This window comes from Bombina bombina, chromosome 2 (assembly GCF_027579735.1).
Source record: "Bombina bombina isolate aBomBom1 chromosome 2, aBomBom1.pri, whole genome shotgun sequence".
NCBI lineage: Eukaryota > Metazoa > Chordata > Amphibia > Anura > Bombinatoridae > Bombina > Bombina bombina.
The window spans coordinates 311,477,021-311,491,497 of record NC_069500.1 but is presented as its reverse complement, the minus strand read 5'-3'; the positions used below and the strand labels follow the sequence as shown (position 1 = coordinate 311,491,497).

At 36.5% G+C, this 14,477-nt stretch overlaps 1 protein-coding gene across 1 annotated transcript in view; it reads left to right on the top strand.

Moving 5' to 3' along the window:
* Window positions 1–14,477, top strand: part of FBN2 (fibrillin 2) — a 649,022-nt gene that overhangs the window by 532,035 nt on the left and 102,510 nt on the right. The window contains exons 49-50 of the mRNA XM_053701643.1: window positions 11,873–11,998; window positions 12,869–13,021. Coding sequence (XP_053557618.1) covers window positions 11,873–11,998; window positions 12,869–13,021 — 279 coding nt within the window. The remainder of the gene's footprint in view (window positions 1–11,872; window positions 11,999–12,868; window positions 13,022–14,477) is intronic.

The following is a 14,477-nucleotide window of genomic DNA, read 5'->3' as shown; positions in this document are numbered from 1 at the left end:
ACCCTAGGGAGCTGGGCTAAATCTATCGCCTGCGCAGGTGGAAGTCCACAGAGGCTGAATTTTCGGCTTGTTCGCCAGAGCCGCAACCTACCAGAGCTGTTAAGCTGACATTACAAGATACCGCTCCGGCTAGGATATCTTTCAGCAGCCGGGTTAGCGCAACCTACAGAGGCCATCCCCCAGAGCGGATATATGTGAGTGGCTTGCTTGGAGCAGTAATCTGCCACATTTGAGAAGGCTGAAGGGCTACGGCGCTGCCTGGGATTCAAGAGCCGCATAAAAATCTTGTGGCTGGGAACGAATACCTGGCATCCCGCCAGAATAGGAAGAGAGCCTTGCCTGTCTGAACTGCCTGCTGCTGCAACACTTCACAGCGTGGAGAGCTGATCAGAAAGAGAAGTGCGAAGCAGGTGTAGTAATGTGGCTGAGCATGGTGCCTACTGGTGAGGTACATTTCATCCCCTGAGTAACACAGGGCCTTTCACAGTACCCGTTGTGGGGTGATAATGCCCCCTAGGGTATAGCTGTATTTTGCTCTGGTGTTGAAGAAGTATCTAAAAACGGTAACTGCTGTTTCTCTTAGCTGCTCAGTATGAGACTTTTATCGTGGTTACTTGTTGCATGTGAATTGAATATTAACGTTGAAACTTACTCTTTGGGGAAAAAATAGACACTATGTTATACAATATTTCATTGTGCAAGCCATTTCTTGGACCCATCCCTCATGTTAAAGCTCCAATGGGACAATTATAGGCCTTGTCTAGTTATTATGTCCAATGCTGCTGTATTTCTGCTAGAAGGGGGCGCTCTCTAGGCTGTTTAAAGAGAAAAATTTAAAAATTCTCTGGGCGGTCTCCTGATGTGTTCAGCATTTTTTTCTTTTGGCTTATAAGCTTGTGAAAACCATGTTTGTATAGTTAAGGCTGTACTATTTCTGAGAATTGAACTGTTAGGTCATTATATTCTAACTATACATTTAAACTGCATATTTGTATAAGTATTTCCTATTGATCCTTAGGTTATGATCCTACTAATAGCTTAATTGAATCTGAGGAATTTTGCCTAGAGAAGAATGTTTTGCAGTTAACATATTGATGTTACTTTAGACTAGTAAGCATAAGATATATCATAGTATCATACTAATTAACTGGTCAGACTCATTTACTTAGATATCACTGGCTCTTTTTTTTTTGTTGCTCACTATATCTTTAAAAACAAAACAAAAAAAACCCACTTACGCCCTGGATGGGCACAAATTGAGGTTCTTTTGAGCAATATTGAAGCAGTAAAAGCTTCCTTATTTTAGAATATATTTAAATTATCTATTTACACTATTCACAGGTGTGTTTTCTCTCGTTTTTTATTTCTTGTTTTCTTTTTCCTTTCTTTGTTTTTTTTCACGTTTTATTTTCTTTTTTTGATTGTTAATGGAAAAATTCTGCACTCAGGTGAAAATTAATTCGCCCAAAATGCCAGTGAAAGCTAAAGATAAGAAAAGTAGAATAACTGATTCCAGTACTGATAGTCTAAATGATTCCACTGGGGTCTCAATAGACCATCAAGTGTTGATCTCTAAGTTAACTGACTTATTCTCGCTACAACTTGAGTCCATTAAAAAGGATCTAGGTACTATATCAATGGAAATAACCACACTATCTACTGAAGTCAGACAGTTTTCAACTAGGTTGCTTGAAGCTGAAACCAGAATTTCTGACTTAGAGGATCAAATGAATGTACAAGAATCTATAATTCATAAACAAGATTCTAAAATTAAAAATATGCAGCTGCGCCTGGAGGATCTGGAAGATCGCTCCAGGCGTAATAATATCAGGTTAGTGGGCCTTCCTGAAAACCCTGAATATGAGGATCTAATAAAGTTTATCTCTTATACCCTACCTCAAGCAGTAGGGATGCCATCTCATATGTTACCGCTTATAATTGAGAGAGCACATAGGCTTGGCCCCAAAAGATCAGGCCCAGATGGTACTATAAAAAATAGATTGTGTATAGTCAAGTTTTTAAAATTCCAAGACAAAATAGAATTGTTAAAATTTTATAAAAAAAGTGATCCCCCTGTATTTGGAAACAACAAAGTCTTACTATTTCAAGATTTCTCATCTGAAATGTCTTCCAAAAGGAGATTAATGGCCCCATACTGTACACAATTAATCAAAAAAAGGTATTAAAGCGCACCTGCTATACCCGGCTCATATTTTAGTCGAGGAAGGGGATACTAAATTAATTTTTAACGATGTCACTGAAATCAGGAAGTATTTAGGTACTGAATAGTCGCTCATAATAGCTTCCAGTGAAGCTATATTAAATCTACATAGAGATTAGTATCCTTAGTATGTATGCCTTTGCTAGGTTGAATTTGTTCTGTTGTCTTTTTTGTTTCCCCCCCCCCTTTTTTTTTTTTTTTTTTTTCTTTCTTTCTTTTCTGTCTCTCTCTCCTTTCCTTATCCCCCCCCCCCCCCCGTGCGCCCTTACCAGTACACAATTGTTTTTATAATATTATCCATAGTATATCCTGCGAAGATTTTTAATGACTGAAGGTATTAGATTTTTGTCATGGAATGTAGGGGGTATCTCCTCCCCTAGTAAGCATAAGCTGATTATCAAAACATTAGCCAGAAATAAACCTGATATTGTCTTTCTTCAAGAGACACATATTAATGAACAAGAAGCGGCTAAACTGAGAATTAAATGGGTGGGGAAAGTTATCTCTACATCTGGGAGTACTAGAAAATGCGGGGTAGTGATTCTTTTACATAGAGACCTAGAGTATAAGGTTCTTAATGTAGAAATAGACCCAACCGCTAGATTTATCTTGTTGCAAATTCAAATAAAAAATGTTAACTTCATTTTATGTAATGTTTACGCACCTGTTTTTTCTAGAGTGTTTTGGGAGGAACTAAGAGTAAGGCTAACTCCTTTCATGTCAGAAGCTATTATTTTAGGAGGAGATTTTAATGCAACATTGTTGTCCGATGCTCGACAGGCTTACTAAGAAAAATAGATTACAATATAATAGAAATGCAAAATGTTTGAAACAATTTTGTCAAATGTTAAAATTGGTTGATGTATGGAGAATCAAGAATCCAGATATACAGGCTTTTTCATAGAACATTTTCTCGATTAGATTTTTTTTTAACATCTGAAATTCTTGCAGTACACAAATTAGAGGCGGAGATTGGAGAAATCATAATATCTGACCATGCGATTATTACATTATCTCTTCCAATAGCTGAAAATAGGGCCCATACACCTAGATTCTTTTTTCCCATATACTTATGCTCTAACCTTAGATTTATCAATAAATTGAAGTCTCTGTGGCAGGAATATTGTTCTCATAATATGAATTATCTTGGAAAACCTGAAATATTTTGGGAGGCGTTTAAAACGGTGATTAGAGGAGAAATCCAGGCCTATATAAGTTTAGTTAAGAGAAAAAATAGAGCATGGGAAGTTCAGATTACCAATAAAGTGAGGAATTCTTTCAGAAAATATTGTTCAGATTGCACAGAAATTAATTGGAAGAAGTATTTAGATAATAGGAAGGAAAGAGACTTATTTTTAAAGAAAAGAATACTAGAGGAGGAAGCTAAAATTAGTTTACAATTTAAAGGCTTCCATGGTTGTTCAGCTAAACATCTTGCTAGGTTAACTAAAATTAGAAAGAAAAAAATATGATTCTTGCTATTCAGACTGGTAATGATCGCTTTACCGAATCTAGAGAAATGTCTGAGTTTTTTTTTCCTATTATCAGCAACTTTACTCCAGCATAGAATCAAACGAGTTGAACCAAGAATTGTTTTGGACTAAGATAAAGATGCCCCAAATGCATGTTGACGATTTAACGACAATTAACGCACCCATTTCTATAGATGAAATAAGAAATGCTATAAACAATCTTAAATTAAACAAAGCGGCAGGGCCGGATGTGCTGCCAGCAGAGTTTTATAAATGTATTGGTGAAGACCTTTTGCTAATCTTGGAAAAAATTTTAATCATTATTTTTCGGCCAAGGGTACTATTTCGAGTTTTTTTTCTGCAGCTAATATATCTTTGATATTAAAGAAAGGTAAGAATGCGGAAGACCCAGCATCTTATAGGCCAATCTCTGTGCTCAATTCAGATTACAAGATCTTGATGACCATTATTTCTTCTAGACTTTCAACGGGCCTTCATAAAATTATTCACCCTGATCAGACAGGATTCATGGTTGCCAGAAATTCTACGAAAAATATTCGCAAGCTTATAAATTTTCTAGATTATGCTTGGAATATAGATCAAAACAGTAAGAAACCCCTGTTGCGAGATGTTGCTATTTTATCATTGGACGCAGTCAAAGCATTTGACTCAATTGTATGGCAGTATCTATTTAGGGCATTAGATAATTTCGGGTTTAAAGGTAATTTTCTACAATTTATATCTAAACTCTATTCAAAACCAATATCTTTTCTGCTTATTAATGGATTTTTGTCTCCCAAGATAGTTCTGCAGAGAGGTACCAGACAGGGCTGTCCCCTATCGCCATTGTTATTTAACATTGCGCTTGAGCCTTTAGCGATCCGCTGTAGAGATATCTTGATTGGAGTCCAGATGGGCCAGCAGAAACTCAAAACGTTACTTTATGCTGATCATGTTCTGATCTTCTTAGCTGACTGTCGGCAATCCATACCGGTTTTGTTACAAGCTCTTGACGATTTCAGTTCCTTTTCAGGGTATAGGATTAACTTAGAAAAAAGTGAGTTAATGGGGGGTAGTTATCAAGCCGTCTACTTTTCTGGCTTCGCCGGCCCAATACGCCCGCCTAAGCTCGCCTCACATCGCCACCGCGGACCTGAAAAAATACGCCTACGTTATCAAATAAAGCTGTCAAAAAGCCGCGGGGCGATGAGCAGCGGACTGTGAGAGTTATCACTCATCCGATCTCGCTGCTCTTCGGCTTTTTCCCAGCTTTATTGCTAGCCTGTCACTAAGCACCCACACTAAACTACACTGTTCTATCCCTATACCGGCGCCCCCGGAGCCCCCCGCAACTAAATAAAGTTACTAACCCCTAAACCGCCGCTCCTAGACCCTGCCGCAACTCTTATAAATGTATTAACCCCTAAACCGCCGCTCCCGGACACCGCTGCCACCTACAGTATACCTAGTAACCCCTATCCTGCCCCCCCTACACCGTTGCCCTCTATTATAAAGTTATTAACCCCTATCCTGCTGATCCCGCACCTCTCCGCAACTAAATAAATAGTTTAACCCCTAAACCGCCGCTCCCTGAACCCGCCGCAACCTATATTAAACCTATTAACCCCTATCCTGCCCCCCCTACACCGTCGTCATCTATAATAAATTTATTAACCCCTAATCTGCCTCCCCTACACCGTCGCCCCTATAATAAATTTATTAACCCCTGTCCTGCCCCCCACTACGCCGCCGCCACTGTAATAAAATTATTAACCCCTAAACCTAAGTCTAACCCTAACCCTAACGCCCCCCTAACTTAAATATTAATTAAATAAATCTAAATAATATTTTTATTATTAACTAAATGAATCCTATTTAAAACTAAATACTTACCTATAAAATAAACCCTAATATAGCTAAAATATAAATAATAATTATATTCTAGCTATCTTAGGATTTATTTTTATTTTACAGGTACCTTTCAATTTATTTTAACTAGGTACAATAGCTATTAAATAGTTATTAACTATTTAATAGCTTACCTAGCTAAAATAAACTGAAATTTACCTGTAAAATAAATCCTAACCTAAGTTACAATTACACCTAACACTACACTATACTTTAATAAATTATTCCTATTTAAAAATAAATACTTACCTGTAAAATAAACCCTAAGATAGCTACAATATAATTAATAATTATATTGTAGCTATCTTAGGATTTATATTTATTTTACAGGTAACTTTGTATTTATTTTAGCTAGTTAGAATAGTTATTAAATAGTTATTAACTATTTAATAACTACCTAGCTAAAAGAAATACAAAATTACCTGTAAAATAAATCCTAACCTAAGTTACAATACAATTAAACCTAATACTACACTATCATTAAATTAATTAAATAAACTACCTACAAATAACTACAATTAAATACAATTACATAAACTAACTAAAGTACAAAAAATAAAAAAAGATAAGTTACAAAAAATAAAAAAATAAGTTACAAACATGTTAAAAATATTACAACAATTTTAAGCTACTTACACCTAATCTAAGCCCCCTAATAAAATAACAAACCCCCCCAAAATAAAAAAATGCCCTACCCTATTCTAAATTAAATAAAGTTCAAAGCTCTTTTACCTTACCAGCCCTTAAAAGGGCCATTTGTGGGGGCATGCCCCAAAGAAAACAGCTCTTTTGCCTGTAAAAGAAAAATACAACCCCCCCCAACATTAAAACCCACCACCCACATACCCCTAAAATAACCCAAACCCCCCTTACAAAAACCTAACACTAATCCCCTGAAGATCATCCTACCTTGTCCTCACTCAGCCGAGCAGCGATGGAACCGAAGTGGACATCCGGAGCGGAAGAAGTTAATCCTCCAAGCGGCGCTGAAGAAATCTTCCATCCGATGAAGTCATCATCCAGGCGGTGCTGAAGAAAAGTCTTCGATCCGGCCGATGTCATCTTCAAAGAGGCGCTGAAGAGGTCTTCTATCTGGGCGATGTCATCTTCCAAGCCGGGTCTTGAATCTTCCTCCCGCCGACGCGGAACCTCCTTCTTCACCGACGGACTACGACGAATGAAGGCTCCTTTAAGGGACGTCATCCAACTTGATTCAGCCAATCAGAATCAAGTTCAATCCGATTGGCTGATCCGATCAGCCAATCAGATTGAGATCGCATTCTATTGGCTGATCGGAACAGCCAATAGAATGCAAGCTCAATCTGATTGGCTGATTCCATCAGCCAATCAGATTTTTCTTACCTTAATTCCGATTGGCTGATAGAATCCTATCAGCCAATCGGAATTGAGGGGACGCCATCTTGGATGACGTCCCTTAAAGGAGCCTTCATTTGTCGTAGTCCGTCGGTGAAGAAGGAGGTTCCGCGTCGGCGGGAGGAAGATTCAAGACCCGGCTTGGAAGATGACATCGCCCGGATAGACGACCTCTTCAGCGCCTCTTTGAAGATGACATCGGCCGGATCGAAGACTTTTCTTCAGCGCCGCCTGGATGATGACTTCATCGGATGGAAGATTTCTTCAGCGCCGCTTGGAGGATTAACTTCTTCCGCTCCGGATGTCCACTTCGGTTCCATCGCTGCTCGGCTGAGTGAAGACAAGGTAGGATGATCTTCAGGGGATTAGTGTTAGGTTTTTGTAAGGGGGGTTTGGGTTAGATTAGGGGTATGTGGGTGGTGGGTTTTAATGTTGGGGGGGGGTTGTATTTTTCTTTTACAGGCAAAAGAGCTGTTTTCTTTGGGGCATGCCCCCACAAATGGCCCTTTTAAGGGCTGGTAAGGTAAAAGAGCTTTGAACTTTATTTAATTTAGAATAGGGTAGGGCATTTTTTTATTTTGGGGGGGTTTGTTATTTTATTAGGGGGCTTAGATTAGGTGTAAGTAGCTTAAAATTGTTGTAATATTTTTAACTTGTTTGTAACTTATTTTTTTATTTTTTGTAACTTAGCTTTTTTTATTTTTTGTACTTTAGTTAGTTTATGTAATTGTATTTAATTGTAGTTATTTGTAGGTAGTTTATTTAATTAATTTAATGATAGTGTAGTATTAGGTTTAATTGTAACTTAGGTTAGGATTTATTTTACAGGTAATTTTGTATTTCTTTTAGCTAGGTAGTTATTAAATAGTTAATAACTATTTAATAACTATTCTAACTAGCTAAAATAAATACAAAGTTACCTGTAAAATAAATATAAATCCTAAGATAGCTACAATATAATTATTAATTATATTGTAGCTATCTTAGGGTTTATTTTACAGGTAAGTATTTATTTTTAAATAGGAATAATTTATTAAAGTATAGTGTAGTGTTAGGTGTAATTGTAACTTAGGTTAGGATTTATTTTACAGGTAAATTTCAGTTTATTTTAGCTAGGTAAGCTATTAAATAGTTAATAACTATTTAATAGCTATTGTACCTAGTTAAAATAAATTGAAAGGTACCTGTAAAATAAAAATAAATCCTAAAATAGCTAGAATATAATTATTATTTATATTGTAGCTATATTAGGGTTTATTTTATAGGTAAGTATTTAGCTTTAAATAGGATTCATTTAGTTAATAAGAGTTAATTTATTTAGATTTATTTAATTAATATTTAAGTTAGGGGGGCGTTAGGGTTAGGGTTAGACTTAGGTTTAGGGGTTAATAATTTTATTACAGTGGCGGCGGCGTAGTGGGGGGCAGGATAGGGGTTAATAAATTTATTATAGGTGGCGACGGTGTAGGGGGGGGGCAGATTAGGGGTTATTACATTTATTATAGGTGGCGACGGTATAGAGGGGCAGGATAGGGGTTAATACATTTAATATAGGTTGCGGCGGGTTCAGGGAGCGGCGGTTTAGGGGTTAATACATTTATTATAGTTGCGGTGGGCTCCGGGAGCGGCGGTTTAGGGGTTAATATGTATAGAGTAGCTTGCGGTGGGCTCCGGGAGCGGCGGTTTAGGGGATAATAACTTTATTTAGTTGTGGCGGTGTAGGGGGGGACAGATTAGTGATGTTTAGACTCGGGGTACATGTTAGGGTGTTAGGTGTAGACAGCTCCCATAGAAATCAATGGGATGTCTGTCAGCAGCGAACTTGTACTTTCGCTATGGTCAGACTCCCATTGATTCCTATGGGATCCGCCGCCTCCAGGGGTGGCGGTTTGAAAACCAGGTAGGCTGGGCCGTAAAAGTGCCGAGCGTACCTGCTAGTTTTTTGATAACTAGCAAAAGTAGTGAGAATGTGCCGCACTTGTGTGCGGAACATCTGGAGTGACGTAAGAATCGATCTGTGTCGGACTGAGTCCGGCGGATCGAAGCTTACGTCACAAAATTCTACTTTTGCCGGTCTCGAGCCTTTGATAACTAAGGCGTATCAGCCTCGCCACAAATACGCTGCGGAATTCCAGCGTATTTGAGGTTGACGGCTTGATAACTAGGCCCCAATGTGTTTAGGTAATATTCCCTCTATATCTAGTATACCGTTTAAAGTGGTCGACACTATTAAGTACCTGGGTCTAGTTTTACACAAAAATCCGACTCAGTGGTATAAAGCTAATTTTGAATCTTTGTTCCAAAAAATTGAAAGAGATCTCCAGATATGGGCGGTATTTCTGTCAATCACAGCTAAGATTCATTTAATAAAATCTATTATATTTCCTGGTCTTCTTTATCCTCTCCAGAATCTTCCACTATTTATTTCAAATAAAGACGTAAAGAAGATCTATAAATAGGAATAATAAAAAACCTCGTATATCGCTTCCTAGATTAATGCAAAAATTTGAATCGGCCGTTCTGGCTCTCCCCAATCTTAAACTATATAATGTATTGACAATGGTAGATTGGCTTGCAGGAACTGATATTGTTTCTTCAGGAGATCTGGAAACCTTTCTAATTCCACCATTTTCTTTAAAGGCTATTCTGCATCTCCCGGTACGCAAGCTACCTCAGAACGTCTGTGGACTTTCTACAATTAAAAATATAATTATTGCTTGGCAAAAGTTCTGTAAATCCCTGGATATAGATTATACATTCTCTGAATTCTTACCTATTATAGGTAATCCTAGTTTTTTACCAGGGATGTATCAGGAAGTATTTAAAGAATGGGCTCAAAAAGGGCTAGCTTTTGTGAATCAATTATTAGATGGAAACGGTCGAATACATACGTGTCGATCTTTGTTTAATAAATATGAGCTGCCCAAGATGAACCTGTTTGCATATTTTCAAATCCGCCATTTTGTTTTCTCACAAAATTGGCTGTTTCCCTTATCAATCGCATGGTCAGATATTAGACTTTCCATTAAAAAATTGCTGGCAGGAGATTCATCGATCTCATTGTTATATGACATTATGTTGAATAAACAAAGTTTGCTATATTTGGACAATATCTGTAATTCTTGGTCCTCACTAATGCCTACAATGGATCATAAAAAAATAAAACAGAGTTTTGACTCTCTCAATAAATGTAGAGTCCCAATGGGTATAAAGGAATCTCACATGAAGTTGATCAATAATTTCTATCTATCTCCACTTAGGTTATCTAAGTTTTATATAACAAGGACTAGCAGATGTCCACGCTGTTATTATAATACAGCGGATATAGGTCATATGTTTTGGTTCTGTCCTAGAGTGAGACAGCTCTGGCTAAAGATAATTTTTTGGTTTAATAAAATATATAAAGTCTCGATAGGACTGTCCTTGGAGGAAGTCTTGCTCTTGGTTTCTTCACAGAATGCTCTCAGTAATAGTACTAGAAATAGTCTTAATACTATTATACTCCTGGTTAGAAGTTGTTTGCTTAAAAATTGGAAGGCTAAGCACGTACCAGGGCTAGCTTTGATCTTCAAATCTATTCAGGAACAAATAGTTTATGAATCTTATCATCTTAAGAATGCGTCAGAAAATAGGATTAAGAACTTCTTATGGAAGTGGACCCCAGCTATTCTAACTTATTCAAGACCACTCCAAAAACGGATTCTTTATCCATTCTTGCAGTCAATTAGTTTTGCAGAATTGACACTATTAAATGTTTTTCCTCAATCATGGATTGAGGGTCTTTGATAAATGTACGCTGGCTGGGTTGCAGGGGGGTGTGGGTGGGGGGTCTGGGTTTTTTTTTTTTTTTTTCTCTCCGTCTTTCTCTTCTCTTCTCCCCTTCTCCTCTCTGGTTTCTGTTTGTTTATTTCTTTGTCCCTGTGTTGTCTTCCCCTTTCAGGGGAAAAGGAAGAATTTAAAATCCAGCAGTTAAATTGATTTTTGAGAAAATTGTTAATTTTAGTTTAGAACTTTGTTTTTCTTTATTATGAGACTGTATGATATAAAATGTTTTGACCCTGCGTGGTGCAAAAAGATAAGATTGGAAAGTCTTAAATTATGTTATTGTTCTCGCCTGTTGATCTGGTTTTGTTATATTTTGCTGGATTTAAATAAAAGGAAAAATTATATAAAAAAAAAAAAAAAAAAAAAAAAGAATATCATAAGGTTGAATATGTGATTATTGACATTGGAGTTAGGACAAGCTAAACAAAGGTTGGCTGAAACTTATATATTGAAATCCTGTGATCTTATCTGTTTTAATGAGGATTTTCAAAAAGGAAATAGAGTGTGTTTTCTCTTCTTCTTGCTTTCCTAAGAATGAGATACAGTAGTATTAAAGCAGTTTTATTGCTGGCAGATGGAGTTATAATCCAGACAGGTGCAAAGGTAATTCAAGTAAAATTAACAGTAAAAGAGTACAAGCATGAGAAAGGCAGGTAGACATTCCCTAGATCTCTTCGAAGTTAGTTTTGTAACCATGTATATCACATTATTTAGTCACTTGTCACTAAATTAACAGACACAAAGATGAAACCAGATGCCAGCTTAATTTACACTGGGTCAAAGTGAAATCACTGTGGATACAGTGGGACTTTTATACTTTATGAAATGTGGATTATATAAATTTCTCTCTTCCTAATCTTGGTGATCATTTATAGAAGGAACATTGATATGCGGCACACAAATATTTGTACACATTTTCATTAAAACTAACATTTTGAACTTTGAATTAAGCAGCTTGCAAACTATTTAACTCAAACATAAGTAAAATTCCGCTTCCCGTGCAGTGTAATTGTCAAACAAAATTTGCATCAGCATTAATATGATTAAAACCGTATTTTGCTTTTTTACCAAGATATTGACGAATGCAGTGAAGAACCTAACATCTGCCTGTTTGGAACCTGTTCTAACACACCTGGAGGCTTTCAGTGTATCTGCCCCCCAGGTTTTGTTCTTTCAGAGAATGGGAGACGGTGCTATGGTAAGTGGCATTTACTAGATTATCTATTGACAGGCCAATAGCACTTTTGCTCAAAAAAGTAGCGAATTATTTTTGTATTTTTCATATATCTCCTCTTCAAATTTACATTCACTGTAAGAGTTTGGAGGACTAAGCAGACTATAGTGCCCACAAACATTAATATCCTGCAGAAAACCTAAATATTTATTTTTTGTAATATACCTTTGTTGAAAACAAAAACTGGAGTGAAAACACCTTTTCTTGAATGTGTTCTTGCCCTTACTGCTAACATATTTAAGCTAAACCATAATTTTAAATACTAGAACAGGTGTGGCCAAACGTCTTGAGAGCTTAAGCCAAACGAATAATTGTTTTAAAAATTCTCTTTTGTTCCCATGGTACCTTGGTTTGCTTAATTAATCAATTATTTTTGTTAACACACGGCTACAAATTTCCAGATTACCCACAGCACATCAACATAATTATTTGTAGTTTTGAATTGTCATGTTAATTATGAAGCTGTACCATGAAATAAAGACTGATGTGCTGCATTAGTGTCATTGTGAAAAAAAGTCATTATCATTAGTGTCAGTGTGGGAGTTGTAGTTTCTGAGGAATGGCCTAAGCGGATGAGGTAAGCCACCCTTGACCCACAGCTGAATGGAACTGGGTGGCAAGCAGCACGGTAGTAGAAACAGGCAGTATGGCGGTATCCCAGTCTACAGAAAGATCTCTTTGATTGTCACCTTGGGCACACATGTCATTGGGTAACTAGTTCTGCATCAAATGATGAAATTAAAAATTCTTTAAATAAGGCTTGCAAATTTTTAATTTACATATTTTTGTAAAAACGTTATTATTCATTTTTATTGTTTTGTTCTTTTTTTGTAGATATCCGTCAAAGTTTCTGTTTTACAAAATTTGAAAATGGTAAATGTTCAGTACCCAAAGCATACAACAGCACTAAAGCAAACTGCTGCTGCAGCAAATTGGCTGGAGAAGGGTGGGGTGACCCTTGTGAACTCTGTCCGAAGGAAGGAGAGGGTATGTAATGCTGCCTAATAAAAAAAACACACTCATATAATGAACAGAGATGTCCAAACCTTTCCCATAATGACAAAACTACTGTCTTCTTCATGTTCCCCTGTATCCCTGTTCATATGCAATTTTTAAAGTCCCCATAGTAGTGAGGGATGAAAGAGGAGAGGATGAGTGGCCCTATCCTTATATGTTATAGGAATACAAAGCACTTTAACAATCTGTGTTAATGTCTAGTCTGCTACAATCATTAGAGAACATACATGGAGAATGAATGGTTCCAATGGAGGAGAAGAAACTTTCTTCTTGAAGTGCTGCTATATTCTTTGCATAGGGGATAAACTTTGTTAATCCTAACCTCCCTGCCCAAACATCCATCAGACTTTCACAGTATGTCCCTCTTTTCTGTATAGTAGAATAATGCCAAAATAGGGTGCAGGGACAGGTGTGAAAATCAAAAGCTTGCTGAAAGGAAAAGATTTCACACAACTTGTCTCCCTACAAGTGCAAAGAGTTAAAGGGCAATTATATCAACATGCCTGTTCTCTCCTCTGTACATCATGACAAAGAACTTACAACTAAGAGGCAGATGGCAATATAGTGTAGGACTATAATGTAAGTAACCAAATCTAAAAAATAATTTAAGATCAAAGCTAGAAGGTATTTGACCAGGGCTTAATGAAAACTACTTGAAATAATTGCTAGATAATGTGTAAAAAGCAATTAGCAGAAGAATGAAGTAATGGGAAAATGTGTGTGATCAGCGCTGGAAAAAAAATGTGAGATAACTGTTAAAAGGTATAAACCTGTATGTAGGAAAAAGAGCCTGAACAGAAGGTATATGAACAGTGATGAAAAGGGTTAATGGCTTAATCAAGTGACCATGATACATATATGATGGTTATGATCATAATGACTGTTAAAATAATATTTACTGTAAAAATATAGAAAAATACTTAAAATAACCCAGTGAGTACAGCTATACACCCTACTGATGTAAAAAAGTGAGAATTTCCTTTAGTTTTGCCAAGTGTTAGATGTATTTTGAGAATTGGGTATGATCAGTAACAAAGAACAAATGTATTCCTGAAAAGTTTACAGTGTTTTTGCCCATGAAACAAGCTGCCAAAAGTTATGCAGATCTGGAACTGAACCTTCATTTTCCAGTACTTTATCACAAAGTTAGTTGTGCAGCCAAGGTTTATATGCATAGCAAGGATAATACGATAATAGAGTATTAAAAACTGTGACAAGTAGCTTAAAAATAAGTGTTTTGTATTTTATTAAAAAGACTATGAATTTATTTACATATTAATCTTATATGTTAAAAATGAATCTAATATAAATATTCCCATACAAGATTCCCTTTTAATAGACTACTATTCTAGCAGGAACATTTATGGATCTTTGCCATAAAATGTTGAACTGAATTTGTTCTTTGAAGGATATAAGTAAATAATGC